General features: G+C 42.0%; 1 protein-coding gene and 1 pseudogene across 3 annotated transcripts in view; one reads left to right on the forward strand and one right to left on the reverse strand.

Moving 5' to 3' along the window:
• Positions 1 to 735: 735 nt before the first annotated feature.
• The window catches only part of LOC122689686 (zinc finger protein 160-like), a 125,028-nt gene continuing 105,002 nt past the window's right edge, over positions 736 to 20,761 (reverse strand). For 2 of the 3 annotated variants that reach the window (XM_043896337.1, XM_043896327.1), the window contains 3 exons: positions 12,827 to 12,909; positions 10,458 to 10,584; positions 736 to 3,365 (listed from right to left, as the gene is read on the reverse strand). In XM_043896337.1, the coding sequence (XP_043752272.1) occupies positions 1,363 to 3,365; positions 10,458 to 10,584; positions 12,827 to 12,841 (2,145 nt within the window). In that variant the 5' untranslated portion in view covers positions 12,842 to 12,909 and the 3' untranslated portion in view covers positions 736 to 1,362. Of the gene's footprint in view, positions 3,366 to 10,457; positions 10,585 to 12,826; positions 12,910 to 17,030; positions 17,115 to 20,761 lie in introns of those variants that run through there. The other variant, XM_043896343.1, reaches the window with a different exon arrangement.
• On the forward strand, positions 11,401 to 11,868 carry LOC122690296 (annotated as a pseudogene).

The raw sequence follows: 20,761 nt of genomic DNA on the forward strand, positions 1-20,761 counted from the left end.
TCTGGGCCTTTGAAGATTATTATTTGCTTGGCTTTGTTTCTGCTCAATTTTTTTACTGCCTTAAAGCTGCCTTGTATGAAGATACATAACCATGCGTTTCTGCAAATAAAGCACCCTTGTCTCACTCGAGACTTGGGTCCCCTGGGTCCCTCTTCTCGTTGACTCCAGTCCCCAGGTCCCGGTCTACAAAGACCGGGACAGCTCTGTCTTCAATTTCCACAGATAAGAGTAACTCTTCTTTAATCATACATACAACAGTTATTTCTATCCAATGGAGAACATGACCCTTTTCCTATGCATTGTTCCTAGCACACCACTGGTCCCTGGTAACTGTCCCTCTCCTCCTACGAAAAGCCCAGTCCTTTTAACATCTTGACTACTCTTCTCAAGGTCAGTTGGTAGAATATTATGTTTTATAACAGGCTGGACTATGTATGGAAAGGCTTCCAGATCCTACTGACCATGATGAGTCATGTCTTAGGTTTACATTATTTTCTGCCCTCCCTATTGCTAATTCACACACACTACTGAATTTCATAATTCAGGCTGTGTGTTTTTCCAGAAAACACGGATCTGAATGAATCGTACCTAATGAAGTTGGCCCCTTCATCTCAATGATTCCTTCCCAGAGACCATCATGAAACACATGTAGCAAATGCGTTTGATCAATGTATTACCAAAGCCAAGCTCTTAGAGCTCACCATGCAACAGGCCAAAAAACTGAGAGATTACTTGTTGGGCAGGGAATATTGACTTTATTCAGAAAGCCAGGAGACCAAAAAGATGGTGGATTACTGTCCCAAAGAATCATCTTTGTGGAGTTAAAATTTGGGTTTCTTTTATACGAAAAGATCTCTATAGCTTCTCTTCAAATATGGACTTATTACAGTTGCTGACTACCTGAACTAAAGTCATCAGAGAATACATAAAGTGAAAAAGGTAAAGATTTGTCACAACCACTGAGTCTGGGAAGTATGGCCCCATTATGTTCCTGTCTTGTGACTTTTGGGTAAGATCCTTGCCACACACATTACATTGCTGTGTGTTTTCTACAGGATAAATACTCTGATACTACTGGCAAGATGTGAGCTGTGAGGACAGGGTTTTTTTTTTTCCACATTTGTGAAACTGGTGAGGAATCTTTCTAGAATGAATTCATGTTCTAAAGACCTGACTAATAAATACATACATATCTGGCTTCTATCCAGTATGAATTTTCTCATGAAGCCTAAGAGGTTGCCACACTCATCATATTTGTATGGTTCTTCAGTAGTATGAATTCTCTGACCAACAGTAGGGTGTGAAGTTTGAACTTTGAATTTTGAAGACTTCTACCATATACCACATTCACCTAAGTTTTTTTCATGTATGGATTTTCTGATGTTTAGAGAGTGCTGAGACCTGAGTAAAGGATTTTCCACACTCGAAACATTTGAAAGGTTTCTCTATATGTATTCTCCGATGACTTGTAAGGTGTGAATTTCGACTGAAGAACTTGCCACACTCATTACATCTGTAAGGTCTCTCTCCAGTATGAATTCTCCAATGAAGGCGGAGATGTGGTTTTTGACCGAAGACTTTTCCACACTCATCACATTTGTAAGGTTTCTCACCAGTATGAACTGTCTGATGACTTAAAAGGGTTGACTTTACACGAAAGGCTTTGCCACACTCATCACATTTGTAAGGTTTCTCTCCAGTATGAAATCTCTTATGACTTATAATCTGTGAATGCTGACTAAAGTGCTTGCCACACTCATCACATTTGTAAGGTTTCTCTCCTGTATGAACCCTCTGATGACCAGCAAGGTATTCATTTCGGCTAAAGACTTTGTCACATATATCACATTTAAATGATTTCTTTCCTGTATGAATTTTCTCATGTCTCCTGAGGTGTGAGCTGGAAGTAAAGGTCTTGCCACACTCATCACATCTGTAAGGTTTCTCACCAGTATGAACTGTCTGATGACTTAAAAGGACTGACTTTACACGAAAAGCCTTGCCACACTCATCACATTTGTAAGGTTTCTCACCAGTATGAACTGTCTGATGATATAAAAGGACTGACTTTACACGAAAAGCCTTGCCACACTCATCACAACTGTAAGGTTTCTCACCAGTATGAAGTGTCTGATGCCTTAAAAGGACTGACTTTACACGAAAGGCCTTACCACACTCATCACAATTGTAAGGTTTCTCTCCAGTATGAACAGTCTGATGACTTAAAAGGACTGACTTTACACGAAAGGTCTTTCCACACTCATCACATTTGTAAGGTCTCTCTCCAGTATGAAATCTCTTATGCCTTCTGAACTGTGAAGAGTGACTATAGTGCTTGCCACACACATTACATTTGTAAGGTTTCTCTCCAGTATGAACCCTCTGATGATCAGCAAGGTATGCATTTTGGCTGAAGACTTTGTCACATATATCACATTTAAATAATTTCTCTCCTGTATGAATTTTCTGATGTCTCCTGAGCTTTGAGCTGTCAGCAAAGGTTTTGCCGCACTCATTACATTGGCAACTTCTCTTTCTTGCAGGGATAGTCCGATGACTTACAAGGAATGAATTCTGACCAAAGATTTTATCACATACATCACACTTATGTAAGTTTGCTCCTGAGTGGATTATCTGATGTCTAGCAAGGGTGGAGCTATCATTAAAGGTTTTGCCACACTCATTACATTTGTAACATTTCACTTCAGAATGAATTTTCAAATGACGTGCAAGCTGTGAACTTTGATCAAACAATTTGTCACCGACTTCACGTTTATGTAGTTTCTCTCTTGTGTGGATGGCCTGATGTTTAATGAGGCATGAGCCCTTAAGACAGGCTTTCCCACACTCATCACATTTGTAAGGTTTTACCCTGTGTGCTTTGAGGTCTTGTGTTATTACTGAAGGATTCATAAAATCATCCCCATATATATATATATTAGAAACACTGGTTTGGACACAAGGAGGACTTCTTTGAAGTGGTGAAAATGACAAACTGTTGTTGACAGAACTCTCAACTTCGTTATATTCAGAAGTTATCCCACCAGTTTGAAGTATCTGCAGTTTATCCTGAAAGTTAAACCCAAGCCTGTTTCCAAAGGGCGTGATTCCTGCATCCTTTCTATCATGTGAATCTCTTCCATCAGGCACATTTCCATCAAGGCTTACAGGTGCTCCTTTCTGATTTCTTTTGTCATCTCTCCCCTGACACTCAAAGTCACACATATTTTCCTGAGTTTCCCAAAGATGAAAATGTTTGATTTCATAGCTTTCAGGTCTTCCCAGCATCAATGTTTGGAGTGGCTCTCGTTTATCACTGTTCACTTTGGGTTCTAAATGCTTGATCACATGTGTAGGAGAGATATCTACAAGATAAAAAGAACCATAGGTATCCTGCTGACAATGATTCAAAACCAAATGTTTCATGTTCAACATCTATTACACCAAAAGTAATACTTACACCAAGTTATGACACACAACAATGATGACCTTAAGTCTTTAGAAACACTAAAGGAATAGAATTCTTAACTTAAGAAAGCATGATAACATAAATTCACCATTAAGGTAACCTAGTTTTAAAAACCATATGCCAAACACACTCATATTGGACAATCTTATGCCCACTCTCAAAAACAGAGTATTTTTCTATGAGGACCTCTAGGAACGTATCAATCGACAGTTGTCTCAAATTGAAAAGAAAAATATTACACTATCACTTTGTATACGTATTTTGCATACGTACTGTACACAAATAAATTCTAAACAATATATTATATATTGTAACAGTAAATAATCCAAAACCAAGCTTACCCAATTAATAATTAACTATTCATAATTGGTTGTTAACAACTGAAAAGAAATGAGAAAATGAAGAATATGACTAAAACAATTTTTTGGAAACAACAGTTTTCTAAATCTGCTATAGAACTACGTACCCAAAAAGAAAGGCATTTTACAATGTTAACAAGTAGTATGTGTCAGCTGTAGTGCAGAATACACACTAAAGGACCATCATCTGTAAATGATACATAAACTGAGACGTAAAATATTCACCAGTTTTCTAACAGCCAAGAACCAAAGCAATCCCTGCCTATGTTGTTGTTGTTCAGTTGCTCAGTTGTGTTTGAGTCTTTGCAACCCCGGGGACAGTACCCACTGGACTCCTCTGTCCATGGGATTTCCCAGGCAAGAATAATGGAGTGGGTTGCCATTTCCTTCTCCATGGGATCTTCCTGACTCAGGGATCAAACCTGCATCTTCTGCATTAGCAGGTGAATTCTTTACCACTGAGCCACCAAGGAAGGCTAATCTCTAGCCATGCACTGTTCTTAATTACCTGGTTTTTGGCACCAAAATGTAATAAATAAAAAGCGAGTGCTTTGTGTACTTATTGACTAGGGCCAAACACAATATTGCTGAAAAATGTTGCAAGTGAAAAGCATACAAGATATAATGTAGTTGAGGTTTGACAGAAAACAAAATTCTGTAAAGTAATTATTCTTCCAATTAAAAAATAAAATTTTAAAAAGATATAATGTAGATAAAGTCATATCATAAAGAACATGACAGAATACAGATATTACCTTTTGTAAACAGGTAAATTTTGAGTATTTACTATAAAACATGCACTACTGTAAGCCAACGGACAGCACTAATTTGCTTTAAAAGGCTTCAGGTAAATTAACATGTTTTTCTCTAATCAGAGCAGGAAACACACCTAATTGGCCCACAAAGTGGTAAGAGAACCAGGAGATGAATCTGAACATACAGACTGGGAATACTTATTTGTAAACATGACTACCCACCAAGGAGTAGATTAGAAAATATTAAAAAGAAAAACAACAACAACAAGGAACTTAGAAAGAAAATACCAAGGAAGATACAAGACAGAAGTAGTCTGTTTAACTATTATTCACCATCCCATCTCGAAATGGTTTGTGAGTCATCATGGATGCACAGAGTGATTGAGGTCATGTCCTGAGAAACTTGTTCAATAAATGACCAAAAATTATCTTTACAGTGAGAGCATGTAGAAGGTGGAGGGATGCGGTAGGTAAGAATAATGTTTCCATCCATATCAAGGTACTATGTGAGGAATGGTCAGGACTAACAGAGGGCCTGCGTGGAGCATAGGGTACACAGGCTGATGTCAGATATCAGCTTGGGACTGCATGTCTTTGTGAAAATAACTGAGAGCGCAAACTAATATACTGACCTGAAAAGAAAAGAACTGGTTCAGCAAGTTTATGGGCATTATACTACGGGTACGGGACAGAAACAAGAGAGATTTTAAGAGTGACTGTGATATATGGAGAAAGCAGGATAATACTATTTACAATGTAAGGTATCCAACTGTGAAATTTGTGAGTTACAATGGAATGCTTATATTCAAGAAAAACATACACAATATTCCAGGACATTGTGTAAGAATCTTATTAGCAGAAATCAGAAGGAACATCCAGGAAAAGGCTATCTAAACCTGGGTTCCTCTGCCAAGTATGACTAACCTCTCTATTGGACATTTACTTCATTTCTTCTTCCACACATGTTCATCTCAAGATCGAGGAGTATCAAAGAAAAGGAGGGATTGAAACTAACTCTGGAGGACCTTCCCAGTTACAAAAGCCTTTCTGAGCCTTTTGCGTTTGTAGAAAAAGACTTTATTCTCCTAGACTTTCCCTGAGTTCAAAAGAGTAGATTCAAACAGTTTCTAATACATAAAAGGATCATAAACCATGATCAAGTAGGATTTATAGCAGGGATGCAAGATTTCTCGATATCCACAAATTATTCAGAATGATACACCACATTAACAGTTGAAGACTAAAAACCATATGATCATCAATAGATGCAGAAAAGATTGTGACAAAATTCAAGTGCCATTTATGATAAGAACCCTTCAGAAAGTCAGCACAGATGGACCCTACCTCAACATAATTAAGACTGTATATGTCAAACACACAGCTAACATCATACTCAACAGGGAAAAACTGAAAGCACTCCCCTTAACACCATGAACAAGACAAGAATGTTCACTATTTCCACTTGTATTAAACATATTTTTGGAAGTCCTAGCCACAACAATCAGAAAAGAAAAAGAAATAAAAGGAACTGAAGTTTAGAAAAATAAAAAAGAAGTAAAACTGTCACTCTGATGGTACACACAGAAAATCCCGAAGATGCCACCAGATGACTACTAGACCTCATCAATGAACACAGTAAACTTCTTGGACACTAAATATAAAGAAAACTGCTGCATTTCTATACACTGATAATGATAAATCAGAAAGTGAAATTAGTCAAACAATCCCATTCACCATCTCATAGAAAACAATAAAATTCTAAGCAATAAACCTATCTAAAAAGTCAAAAGAACTGTACTCATAAAACTGTAAGAAGCTGATGACTGATACCAAAGATGACACAAACAGATGGAAATTGTATACCATGTTCTTGGACTGAAAGAAGTAACACTGTCAAAATGACCATACTATCCAAGGCAATCTACATATTCAATGCAACCCTTATCAAATTAACAATGACATATTACATAAAACAAAGAAAAATTTAATTTGCACCAAAATACAAAACACTCTGGTATCTAAAATGATCTTGAGAAGGAAGAACAGAGCTGAAGGAATGATGTTCCCTGACTCAGACTAAACCACAAACTTACACTCATCACAGTAATATGATAACGGCACAAAACAGGACACAGATCAGTGGAACAGGATAGAAAACCCAGAAATAAACCAATTTACTTATAGTCAATTATTCCATAACAAAGGAGGAAAGAATATAGAATGAAGAAGTCTCTTTAATAAGTAATGCTGGGATAAATGGATAGTTACATGAAAAACAATGAAATTACAACATTCTCTAACACCACATAAAAAATAAACTCAAAATGTATTAAACATCTAAATGCAAGACCAGATACTATTAAATTCATAGTGGAAAACAAATGCAAAACATTGACATAAATGTCAGCAGTTTTTTTGGATCTATCTCTTAGAGTCATGGTAAGAAAAGCAAAATCAAACAAATGAGATCTAATGCAATTTAAAACCTTTTTGCAAAGCAAAGGAAACCAAAAAGAGAACAAAAGTACAACTTTTGGACTAGGAGACTATATATGTAAATGATGCTACCTATACGGGATTTATTTCCAAATATACAAACAGTTCATACAGCTTAATATCAAAACAAACAAACAAACAAACAAATAACCCAATCAAAAACTGGGCAGAAGATCAAAACAGATATTTCTTCAAAGGAGACAAACAGATGGCCAACAGTCACCTGAAACGATGTTCGACGCCTCTACTTATCAGAGAAATGCAAATCAAAATCACCTCACAGTGGTCACAATAACAACGATCAAAAAGTCTACAAACAATAAATGGTTGAGAGGGTGTGGAGAAAAGAGAACCCTCCTACACTGTTGGAAGGAACATAAATTGGTACTGCCACTTTGGAGAAGAGCATGGAGGTTCCATAAAGAACTGAAAATAGAGCTATCACATGAACCAGCAATTCCAATCCTGGGCATATATCCAGAAAGGATGAAAACTAACTCAAAATGATACATGCACCCCAATGTTTTTAGCAGCACTGTTTATACCAGACAAAACATGGCAGCAACCTAAATGTTCACTGACAAAGGGATAAAGAATATGTGTTACATATATACAAGGGAATACTGTGAAGTGAAAGTAGCTCAGCCGTGTCTAACTCTTTAAGACCCCATGGCCTGCAGCCCACCAGACTCCCCTGTCCATGAAATTCTCCAGGCAAGAACACTGGAGTGGGTTACCACCTCCACAGCATAAAACACAATGAACTAACACCTTTTGCAGCAATATAGACTGAGGGAGTATTCTAAGTGAAATCAGACAGAGAAAGACAAATATCATAGGATAGTATATCTTGAACTGAAATAAATGATACGAATGAACTTATTCACAAAATAAACTCACCAGCATAAAAAACAAACTTATGCTTACCAAAGGGGATAGTGCAGGATGGTGGCGGGGGCAGGAAAGAGAAAGATAAATTAGGAATCTGAATCTATACAAACTAATATATATACAAAACAGATAAACAACAAGAACCTACGATATAGCTCAGGGAACTATATTAAGTATCTTGTAAATTGCCGTGTAACTGAAAAACAACACTGTAAATTAACTATACCTAAAAAATGGAGAAGGAAATGGCAACCCAGTCCAGTGTTCTTGCCTGGAGAATCCCAGGGACAGAGGAGCCTGCTGGGCTGCCGTCTGTGACGTCGCACAGAGTCAGACACAACTGAAGCAACTTAGCATGCATGCATGCATGCATGCATGCATCGGAGAAGGAAATGGAAACCCATTCCAGGGTTCTTGCCTGGAGAATCCCAGGGACAGAGGAGCCTGGTGGGCTGCCATCTGTGGGGTCGCAGAGTCGGACACGACTGACTCGACTTAGCAGCAGCAGCAGCATACTTAAAAAGAATGGTTGAAACAAAAACAAAAACAGAAACACCTCTTGCGGAGATGTTCAAACGATGTTTCACAAGGGTGTAAAAGCTACTAAATGGGGGAAGCAGTCTATGAAACAAGACATGTTGACAAAACTGAATACCCACCAGCAAAACAATTTACTTGGAACATTATCTTACACTAAAGACAAAAGTGAACTCAACATGGTTCAAAGACCTAAACCTAAGTCCCAAATGTATAAAACCCCTAGAAGTAAATGTGCAGGAAATGTTACTGGAAACTGGACCCACAAATGATTTACCAGATATAACACCAGAAGCACAAGTCATAAAATAAAACCAGATATTAATAAAGTGAACTATATCAAAATTATAAACTACTGTCCATTAAAGTGCAGTGAGTTTGAAAAGACAATCAACAGTAAAAGAGAAAATATGTGGAAATCATACATCTGATAGTAAATGAGTACAAAGAATATACAAAGAATTTTAAGAGGGCCTGATCACCAGTTCCACTGTAGGGACCATTCCCCAATCAACCATCCAACGCATTGCAAATACAAAACAGAAACACTAAGAGTAGCAAAATTTGAACTCAATGATAAAATAAAAAAATACTTACAATGCACAGAACAACAGCGCAGCCAACAGCCTCATAGATATGAGAATGTGAACTGGGACAAAGTTGTCCTGGGATAAATTCCCATACCATTTACAGAGGCTAAAATATATGCTCCTTGATATACATGAACAACAGAGTCACGCTGCCCTGACAGAGTCTCCAAAGCCAGAAAATCACCTGGAAAGATGCGTCAGGCGCTCGTGATACTTTCTCTCTCACAATCCTGTAAGATACTGACTAGTCTACTGGATAGCTTCAAGTGGTGACTTTGAACAGAGCAAGAAAATGATATTAATAGTGTCTCCATCACAGTTTTCTGTTACCTAGGAAATCCACTCCACAGAGACTCACCAGAGGCGGCCAATTAAACATAGGTGGATTATCACAGCAAGGAAACCAGATAAAATTTCAGACCCTCAGGAATATATTTCAAAGAAATTTAAGAAGTAAAATGATACAAAGTAAGCAGAATGTAACATTGGGAACAGTTGACAATCCCAGACTGGCTAGAGCAGTACAAGAGTAAAACTAATACAACAGGAAGGTCAGACATTACAGGATCTTGAGATGGGACCATGCGCTCGACCTAAAGACGACAAGCTAAGAGCCCGCGAGATTCACATATGCTCCCCTTGTAGGATCTAGCATCAAAAAGACCATCTCTCTACCCACTCTTCTTACATCTTCCGAAGTAACAAACACAGAGGAGCCAATCAACCAGCATGTCCCACTCCTAAAGAGAAAGAAACAGCCCTTTTGAGATACTTTTTCTTTATACATTGTATCTTTGGCTATTTTTACATCACTCTCCACTGTCCAGAGCTTTTCTCCTGCTCCAATGTGGAGATAATATTCAGATCAGAAACAGAAATTCTGAGACTCCCTTGGTGATCCTGTGTTTAAGACTCTGCACTTCCAATGCAGCGGGTGCAGGTTTGATCCTTAGTCAGGGAACTAAGATCCCACATGCAGAATGGTGCAGCCAAAAAAAGTAAACAAATAAGCAAAACAAGAAGAAATGGATATTCAGGGTAATCAGAAAAAAGAAATCTAAAGTGCTGTGCATTTTTCTAAACACTGAGCCAAAGGTCAAAGGTAGAAAATAGGAAATCGGGTTTTTTAGTGTTTTCTTTTAACATTTGCCAGTGAGCTTTGGACATAATTAAGCTCTGGGACAACCTCACATGTGACATGAGACAGACACAGCATCTGAAGAGGGTCAGTTTAACCTTGTGAAGCTGTGTCATGCCCAAGTCACCAGAACTCTCAGATGAAAGACATCAGGGCCTCCCAAGGGGCACACAGGGAAAATGCAGATACCCAAGGGCAGCTCTGGAAGCAAGTCATCCTCACCCACAGACAGCAGGTTCCTGTAGGTCTCCAGCATCACATCCCTGTACAAGGCCCTCTGAGCAGGGTCCAGGAATTCCCACTCCTCCTGAGTGAATTCAATGGCCACATCCTCAGAGGTCAGTCGTTCCTGAAATGAAACCACATGTCACCAAAAGGGCCATGAAAAGTTCTCATTTTCATGCAAAAGAGAAAGGGTATTTAAGGGGTAAGAATGGACTTGGTTGAAGTATGTGTTCTAACAGATCCATGCAGGGGTATCTGGAGAAATCATGGATCTCTAATTTTAATTTCTTATGCTTTTTCATAAGACCTTATGAGATCCTCCAATTAATATGGATTTTTCATCATTGTTCAAAATCCATGAACTATATATAAATAAAACTCAACACTGTATTGGCTATACAGAAGTGTCAGATATTATGTTCTACCCAGTGAGCACAATTCATTATCCAGATGAGGTACAGCATGAGTGGTGTGTTCAGAGATGATGAAGCCACAGCACTTTTAATGAAAAGGTCAAATTTTTCACTTATGACGGTAATAGCAGCAAGGACCAAAAGTGTTTGAAGGCTTCTTGTTACTCTAAATTACTGTAGTATTACTCTAAACATTAAATAAGTACTTTACAGGAAAGAACCTGTCATCAATATAATAGCTCATTGAAGAACGATCTGTTCCCACCTTACAGAAGAAAAACTGTGTCGCAGACACGCTGAGAAACTCGACTCAGATCAAGAAGGTTAGAAATGTTACACGAAGCACCTGAACTCAGAGACTTGGGCTCAGCAACTGAAGCTTAAGTATCTAACAGTTAAGTAATACAGAGAACATTAAAAGTCCTTTGACACAGGGCTCCTAAAGAAAACTTGAAAGAAGTCCAAGGTGAGCCTCCTCCCTGCCCCTCTGTCTTCTCTGCAGGGGGAGCAGCTCTCAGGCCCCGGGCCTTCATCCCCTGAAAATGGACGCCTGCGCCGAATTCGTCTCCACCCCGTCCCTGATCGGGAGAACCTCCCGCCTGCTGAGTGATCACTGTCCGCGGTGGTGAAGGACCGGAGACACTGACCGATGAGGGCCACGGCAGCGTGGCAGCCCCGGGTCCCCGGACCATCTCACTCATTCCTAGCCGCAGCTTCCAAACCAGCGCCATTTCACGGGCCTCTGACACAGAAGCCAAGTGCCCTGGAGCTGGAGCGGCCAGAGCAGGGGAGGCTGGGTCCAGGGCTGGAGGTGGGACCGTGTGCGGGAGCGTCATCACTGCTACCCAGGAACCCTTCTCTGAAACAGCAGCTCGTCTGCGCCGTGGGCTTGGCCCTCTCAAAGGCCATGGGGCTCTTTGGCCTGATGGTGGTCTAGCTCATCTTCCTCACGACGTGAAGGAGCTGCTTCCACCTCCCACAGTTCTTTCTCCTGTGTCTGCCCTGTGTGTTCCCTTTTCTGTAACTCCCCAGGCAGCCTGGGGACAGTGGTGGGCTCAGGGTTTGACAGAAGGAAAGCAAATAAATATTGTATTAATGTGAAAAAAAAAAGTCCAAGGTGAACAATGTGGAATGGCATGAAAGGTCATTATAGACGTGGATACAGAAACACAACTGTTAGCAACTTACTACTTAAAACGCTAACAGGATTGTTTAGAAAATTTCAAGGCCACAGATTATACTGATAACATAATTTCAACTGAAAAAAAAGGTAATGTGTAGTTTTCAAATCATGATGTCTTCTATCTAAACCACAGACTTGCACATGCATGCATATATATCTATAAAAAATTAACTGAAATGACAGCATTTGTCTCTTGACAGACTTTTTGGTCAATTGTATATCATCCTTTTATTCACATGTATTTCAGCATGTTTCAGATGATAAAAATGTATCCCTTGTACTCAGCTGAATTTGTCACCAGGATTCTATACTAGCCTACCAAAAGAAAACTGGTAAAAACATTTTAAAAAGATGTCAAGATACACAAAAGGGAAAGGACAGTCTCAATTGATCTGATTCCCAGATTTTACCAGCTATTGTGCATATTAATACCTGACTTCTACCCGCAGTTTCCTGACCCTGGTTGACAGAGAGCAGACAGCGCATCCAGATGGGCCCTAAGCAATCCCTGCTGCCCAACAGCACTGAGACCCCGTCTCCAACCCGTGGGTGAGAAGCACTGCCCAGGACGGTGCCCAGGGGAGCCTCCTCACAAGGGCCAGGTCACCAGGTCATGGGGAGATGGGATCTAAGTGGAGACGACAGGCCCTGTGGGAAGGCCCTGGCTGAGTGTACGTATACAGGAGTCAGACAGGACACTCCAGAGTCAGACACGATTAGCGAGTCCAGAGAAGGGCATTTCAGGAAGGACAGACTGAATATGACCTCACCTGAGAAAGAGCCATGCCTGACTCCTGTTCTTTCCTCTTCCTCAACTTCAGGGCTTCCTCAGGCAACACAAGTCTTCAGAGGTCTATCATGAAAGTGAAAACATGCTGTTTAATGCTTCGAGTCAACACATCCCCTTCCTGAGCCCCAACCACACACACAGGGAAGCCCTCACCATGAGGAACACACAGTCCCCTGTGGCCACTGTCTCAGGAGGGACTCAGGACAGTCAACTCCTGTCAGGGAATGTTTGACGGGAGGATTCCTACGTGCTGTCTCTCATGAGTCCTTGTCCCTCTTCAAGCGGAAAAGCACGCTGCTCCCAGGGACTGAGGTCATTGTGTGAGGCAAGCATGAGTCTCCTTTAGTAAACATTCTCCTTAGGACAAAACAGCTTAATCTCCTTCCCCTTACTTGAGATATAGATTGTCTCCTGACCTTGTGACTAACGTTACCCCTTGTTCCCTTGGTAACAGTTGCTGTACATTTGGTTTTCTGATCTCTATCATTCCCGAAAGAAGTTTCTTGTACTGCAGCCTATATATACTCATAGAAAAATCATTAAAGCACCTTTGCTCCACCAGAGCTTAGGTCCCCGGGTCTTTTTTGTCTCTCTCTCTCTCTCTCTCTCTCTCTTTCACTTTCTTATCGTCGACTCCGTACCACAAGGTTCCGGTCCATTAAAGGACCCCAACAAACTCCCGCAGAGAGACCAACACAGGACTTTCCCACACTTTCCCTGGGATCACACTCCCCTCCTGGTGAGGACTCAGCACACAGCAGGCCCTGATCCGTCCCCACTCAGAACAGAGCACCCCCTCCTCAGCCCAGATCTCAGCCCTCAGGAATGAGAGGACTCAAGAGTCCTGATGCTCAGTGAGGGATCCAGATTGGAATGAACTGGGGCATCTTAAACATTCTCGAGCTGTGGACCAACACAAACTACCTGAACGGGAATCTCGGGTCAGAGGGTACAAGACATGGGTATGCAAAATGCCTCATCAATGAAACGTGAAGCCTGGACTGAGCACCACTCAGAGGAGAAAAGCACCCACCAAGTCTCCTTTCCTTTCCTAGCCTTACTAAGGTGTAACTAACAAAAATGCTATAAACGTACTGTGTACAAAGTGATCATATGATAGATTCATACACTGAATAATTGTTATAGTCGAGTAAGTTACACTTCCACCTATGAGTACACTGTATTATGTCTCTCTGGGTGAATTTCAATTATATAGAAACACTACAGGCAGCATGCATTACCTCAGATCCCCAGAACTTACTTAGTTTACAACTGAAAATCTCTACTCTTTCACTAACAGTGCCCCATTTCCCCCTCCACCCAGCTCCTGGTAACAGCCTTATTACTCAATGGCTCTATGAGTTTGACATTCTAGTTTCCACATACAATATCTGTCCTTCTTCATCAGGCTTATTTAAGCTGGCATAATGTTTTCTAGGTTCATTCATTTTGGCATAAATGCAGGACCCTTGATTTTTATATTTATATATAGAGAAAAAATAGTTCATGAATATACAGTATATAATAAATATTTCTATAACACACTTTTGTTACCTATTCTTTTGTCAAGAGATATCTGGCCTGTGTCTATGCCTTGGCTACTGCAAATCAAGTCACACTTTTGGGACTGAGGACATATCCCTGAAAAACTGATCACTTTCCCTTTGGATATCTGTCAGAAATGGGTTTGACAGACTGTAGGCCTCTTCTATGTTAATTTCTTAAGGAACTTCCATTTTGTTTTCCAACACAGCACTACCATTTACATTACCACCAACAGTGCAGTTAAGATTCCGTGGCTTCTGTACTGTGCCTGTGTGGGTGCTTTTTTTGGGAGGGACAGTAGTGGGTAACAGAGAACCCAGCACTGGCCTGGCAGCAAGAGAGTTGCAGCTGCATCTTCTAGAGGACGAGCCCCCGGGCTGCAGATCACTGCGGCAGTGCTGCCCTTGATTCTTGGAGCCATCATCCCCTACGTCACAGGACCTTATCACTCTTCTCAGGTTGGGCCCAGAGATCCCTACCGAGCAGGACCACCTTATAACAAGCATTCTGAGATCTTAACTTTAGTACTCCTAATTTCCCATCTCCTTCCTGCCCCATTAGGTTTTGGATTTCTGCTCATCCTCAGCGCTCTGAAATCACAATTGCTGACACTGAGCACATGAACTCCTAGATGGCAAAGCTGCTGTCCACGATGGTGACTGGTCCCTGGATAGACGGAGCTTAGATCTGGGGGCTACAGAGGACTAAACACAGCAGACTAAACAAGGGGATATATTAGCCCACTGCTTGAGGACACCGGTTCTGTAGGGCTTTTCAGGACTTCCTATATTTCTTGGCTCTTCTTTTGAAGAAGCAAGTAGTCACATGGGGTAAAGATCAATTACAGCTGCAATGTCCAGAACATGGGAAACATCTTCATCACCTGCCCTGTTCTCTTGGTCTTCCCTGAGGATTATTCAGCCCAACCCATACTCCTGTCATCTAAAGACACTTCCAGTATCAGGTACTGCAACCACGCTGGGAAGAAGAGGAACACTATGAGCCCTAAAAAGAAGGGAACCAGGAAGGACTCAAAACAACCCATGAAGAAGGGCAAGAATCTCTGCTGATGGCAACTGATACAGAGGCAATAAACCTGGGGAACATGAGAGAGACTGTTAGGAGGGGATGGGGAACCTCTCTGAGCCTAGACTTGAAGGGAGACAAAGGGCCTGAGCCAGGGTGACTTGAAGGTGAGAAACTACGATGTCAGACAGAAATGGTTTTGGTATTTGGAAACAGAGAAAAGGTAAATGAGAGCACGACAGGCTGAACCGTGAGCAGACGGTCAGCTCCCAGGATGAGGCTGGAGACACTGACAGGGCCCTGAGTTTGACAGAGGGCTGTGGAGCCACAGCGAGGAGTCAAGCTTTAGTCCCAAGAACAAATGAAAGCCACTGGAGGTCTGAACATCAGGACGTGAAAAAAATCTCCCTTCAGATTAAGCCTTATTCATAGAAGTCATCTCATTCGTAGCCTGTGATCCTGCCTCCATCCTACAGTTATCCTTTTCGTTTTTCATTCAGGGAGGACTGGGATCTATTTAAAATCCTAGTTCCCACCAGACACTCCCTCCAAACCAGAACTGCCACACACAGACACACAGCCACTTTGGCTAATCATTTCAGGGGTCAGTGCTTCTCATGCTCAGAGTTTCCGGTCTAGTCTCTCATCTTCATGTTACAAGTGGGCTCCCGCAGGTCCAGAGAGAAGGTGTTTATGAGGTCTGAGCTGAGAGAAGAGAACCGGGTATAACTGAATAATGAAACGGGAGGGGGAAGGGCAAGTGCGCCAGGTTTGTCCTTATTGCCCATCCCATTTAACACCAGGAACATCTGTCATGTATCTCAGCAAAAGAAACTTTTCTTTCACGGTTGGGTTAAACTGATACCAAGCAGGTAATTCTTTATTATAAGATTGCAGTAAAATATTTTAAAAATACAGAATTGCACATATCTATCCACTGGTACAAGAAACATTCTAAGAGGTCAGCTGAGAAATAGGATCTAAGCAATCTTTTTCATCATGAATAGAGAGGCTCTCTTGGAAGGTTCCAGGTCAATCCAGCCCATCCTTCCTCATTTGCAGGGCAGTCAAAAAGGGACCCAGGTCACCTACCTACGCGGGGTGAAGGGATGGGCTGACAGGAAAGGGGGCCCCTGTGGGGCACAAGGAGCGGCCGAGGAGATAGGAGGACAGAGGAGCTGCGAGGGAAGGGGTCTCAGGAGCGGAGCGGGCTCTCCAGAATCCCAGGACCAGGGAGAGGGCGCGGCCTCGCTGGGAGCAGGGGCGAGGGGCTCTGCCTCCAGCGGTCGAGAAGGCGACGCGCCGGGGAGGGGCGCAACTCCCAACTCCTGAGAGAGGGCTTTACCTGGCGAGGCCAGAGGTAAAAAAGGGTTTTAAGCAGGAATATGTCGCCAGAGTTGGTGGCCACGGGGACCGAGGGCCGAAACCGCCTCAGAAACACTTAAAACCCAAACGAAAAGATAACCGGGCCGCGACGGCAGCGGCATCGTTTATTCGGGCCGAACACAAGGTGCCAGGGTTTTAAGGTCGCTGAGAATTCCCACACGCTGAGGACGAGTGATCCGGCGTTGGGCGCGGGGGTGGGGGTGGGGAGGCGGGCTGTACAAACTTACCCTGGAAGGAACGCCTTCCTTTACGCCTAAGGAAGGAACATTAGGCGCCGCTCGGGGACCTCGGCTCCGCGCGCTCCAACTTCCGGGTCCGTGTGAAAGGGCTTTTGGTATTACAGCCGCGGCTTCCGGCGAGGGGCAGGGCGAGCACCCGGTGCGCACTGCTCGTGGGAGGGGCGGGACGCCGAGGGGGGCGGGGCCTGTTACCTTGACGAGATTAAGTTGCAGTCCATAACACTGCTCAGGTAAAAGCTTCAAGTTATGTCAGAAGCCAAGATCCTTCCTCTTAAGACTAAAAGGGTTTATTCTCAATAAAAAGCTGTTTGTCACAGCATGTTGTGCTCAGATCCTGCTAGTGAGGCTGAAGCAATTCAGGGATCTGGGAACTTGTGCAGTTTAAGAAACAAGAGTGGGACTAGTCTGTATATTACAAATACAGAACTCTCCCTGGGTAGAAATGGGCTATTCCCTACTGACACCCTACAAAACAGCAAAGTCAGCATAGTGCTGAGTTCAACAAAATCAGGGTCAGTACCTGGGTGTCTGAGATGGAGGACTTGAGGGATGTGATCATTTGGGTCACTAACCACAGCCTTAAAAAGAGCAAGACACTTTAAATGATTATAAACTGTGTTATTGTTTCTTTTATCCAACGTGTTTTAATTATTTCCCTTTCTAAACCCAACTCTTTAAACAGTGACATAAAGGGAGTTGTACAAGCAACTCTTACAATGGCAAATATGATTGTGTAAGTTTAAGCTACAGAGAAAAATTAACTGATATGTATACTGTGAAACGATTATCACAATGCTTACCTAGCATCCATAATTTTGTATAGATAACCTAAAAAGAGAAAGCAAAACAGGAGAAAAAAAACACTTTTTTTCCTTTGATGAGAACTGCATTATTCTTTACAATGCTCTATCCTATACTTTGGAGGAAGTGCTTTGTCGCCCAGGTGTGTCAGATTCTTTGTGACCCCATGGACCATGGACTGCCAGGCTCCTCTGTTCATGGGACTCTCCAGGCAAGAATACTTGAGTGGGTTGCCATGCCCTCCTCTAGGGGATCCTCACAACCCAGGGATCGAAGGTAGGACTTGTGCATTGCACGCGAATTCTTTACTGTCTGAGCCACCAGGGAAGCCCGACTGTCAAGTATCTTTCCCAAAAACTTGTTTAGGAAATTACACTAAACTAAATAATATCCGTAATGTAATTTCAAATTGATCATGTGTTCAGTATGAACATAATTAGAAATTTTCACTTTCTATTTGCAAGTTGTAATATATTTTAGATCGTTATTTTCTAAAGCGATGACAAATCTAGACAGCATATTAAAAAGGAGAGACATTACTTTGCCCAAAGGTCTGTATAGTAAAGCGACGGTTTTTCCAGTAGTCATGTATGGATATGGGAGCTGGACCATAAAGAAGGCTGAGTGGTAAAGAACTGATGGTTTGAACTGTGGTGTTGGAGAAGACTCTGCAGAGTCCCTTGGACTGCAAGGAGATCAAACCAGTCAATCCTAAAGGAGATCAATCCTGAATATTCACTGGAAGGGTTGATGTTGAAGCTGAAGCTCCAATACTTTGGTCACCTGATGTGAAGAGCCGACTCATTAGAAGAGACCCTGATGCTGGGAAAGATTGAAAGTGGGAGAAGAAGGGGACAACAGAGGATGAGATGGTTGAATGGCATCATCAACTCAATGGACATGAGGTTGAGCAAGCTCTGGGACATGGTGAAGGACAGGGAAGCCTGGCATACTGCCATCCATGGGGTTGCAAAGAGTCGGACATGACTGTGCAACTGAACAACAACATTCTCTCAAATGTGGGTAACAAAGTCTGAAAAATACAGTCTTCCGAAGATTTGGGATTTATGGATGAACTCCATACTCCCATCAAATCATGGGATCAAATCAACATTTTCAGAATATTTAAAAACGGCAGATTACACTAATTTTCAAAAACACATGTCAAAATAGCAATATCTTCTTAGATACACTTCTAGTAGCCAACTCCCACACTTAGGTTTGTTTCAGAGCAGGCTGTTTGATACGAAATCTCGTAGGCATTCTTTTCCTCACAGCTGAGTCAAAATCCTCAGCATGATCAGAAGCTCCCATCACTAGGACTTGGCACCTGGGATCTGTATCCAGTCCATCCCAAAGACTCATAAACTGAGCTTTCATCATGGCTAGGCTCCACGGTCAGAAACTGAACATTCTCATGATCAGATTGCTCAAGTCCTAATACCTGAACTCAATGTAAAGGTTTTCCCACACTCATTGCATTTGGGATGTGTGGCTCCAGTATGTTCCCCAACTTGTGATCTTTGGGTAAAAGCCTTGCAATACATTTTACATCTGTGTGCTTTCTCTTCACGATAAATATTCTGCCATCTAGTGATAAATGAACAATAACATGAAGCTTTCCCATATCCCCTGCAATTTAAATCATGAAGTATTTGGTAAATCTAAAGCACAACCTAAAAGCTATTCAAACTTCAGTACATTAGTACTGTTTGGTGCAGTACAACTTGACTACTGGTGCAAGGGGCACCAATGAGAAAAGGTTGCTCACATTCCTGGCACTGGTGATGAACTGTTTTAGAATGAGTAGATTTTCAATGGCCTGACCACATTCAATATCATCTGCGCTCGATCCAGTGTGAATATTCTCATGAAGCATAAGATATGAACCACTGCTGAAAGCACTGCAACCTCAATTGTATTTTCAAGGGCTCTCACCTCTGTACATCATCTAATGGCAAGTTAGGCTTGAAAGTACACTGAAGAATTTATCACACTCATTACATCTCTAATGTTTCTTTCCATTGGAAAAGACCCTGATGCTGGGAAAGATGGAAGGCAGGTGGAAAAGAGGATGACATGGGTGCATGTCATCACGGACTCAATGGAGAGGAGTTTGAGCAAGTCCTGGAGATGGTGAAGGGCAGGGAACCCTGCCTGCTGCAGTCCACAGGGTTGCCAAGAGTCCGAGAGGACTGAGCGACCTGACGGCGACCCACTCCAGTATTCTTGCCTGGGAAATCCCACGGACACAGGAGCCTGGCAGGCTACAGTCCGTGGGGAGCTCAAAGACATCTGACTGAGCACTGCAAACATTTTATATTTCTCTTTGATTCTAATGCTCATACAACTAACCAGCATCACTGAAAATAACCTCCTGAAATGAAGAGTCTTTGTAGTCAATTTACTACCATGGTCATATAAAACAGAAAAGGACAGTAATACGCCTCCCTAACACTCAAGAACGAACTCCAGCTCCAGCACCAGTCCCAAAGCTGAAATTCTGAACTAGTTCCTGAACACGTGATTTGATACTTATAAAATTATCAAGTGCCATGTCAAAATTAAAATGACCTTTTCCTTATAAATTACTACGTATTTTGTGCACTGTATGTGTTACCTCAGGATCTTACCTCGAGAGGAAATCAGACACTGGGTTTCTCACAGCAACGACTTAATTTATTTCGGCCAGAGGAAGGGGTCGGAGAATAGGGAGGTGCGAAGTGACTGGAGACCACGGATAGGTAGGAGAGGGGACCCCACAGGCGCAGCTTAACAACAAAAACAAAAACAAACAAGTACCTCAGGTTCCCAATGGTCGGCCGCACCTACCAAGTCTGGGCTTCAGGAATTTGCTGTAGAACGGCTTGCATCTAAGCGGGAGACTGGAAACTCCTCAGCCACAGGTTCCAGAACAG

Source organism: Cervus elaphus, chromosome 4 (assembly GCF_910594005.1).
Source record: "Cervus elaphus chromosome 4, mCerEla1.1, whole genome shotgun sequence".
Taxonomy (NCBI): domain Eukaryota; kingdom Metazoa; phylum Chordata; class Mammalia; order Artiodactyla; family Cervidae; genus Cervus; species Cervus elaphus.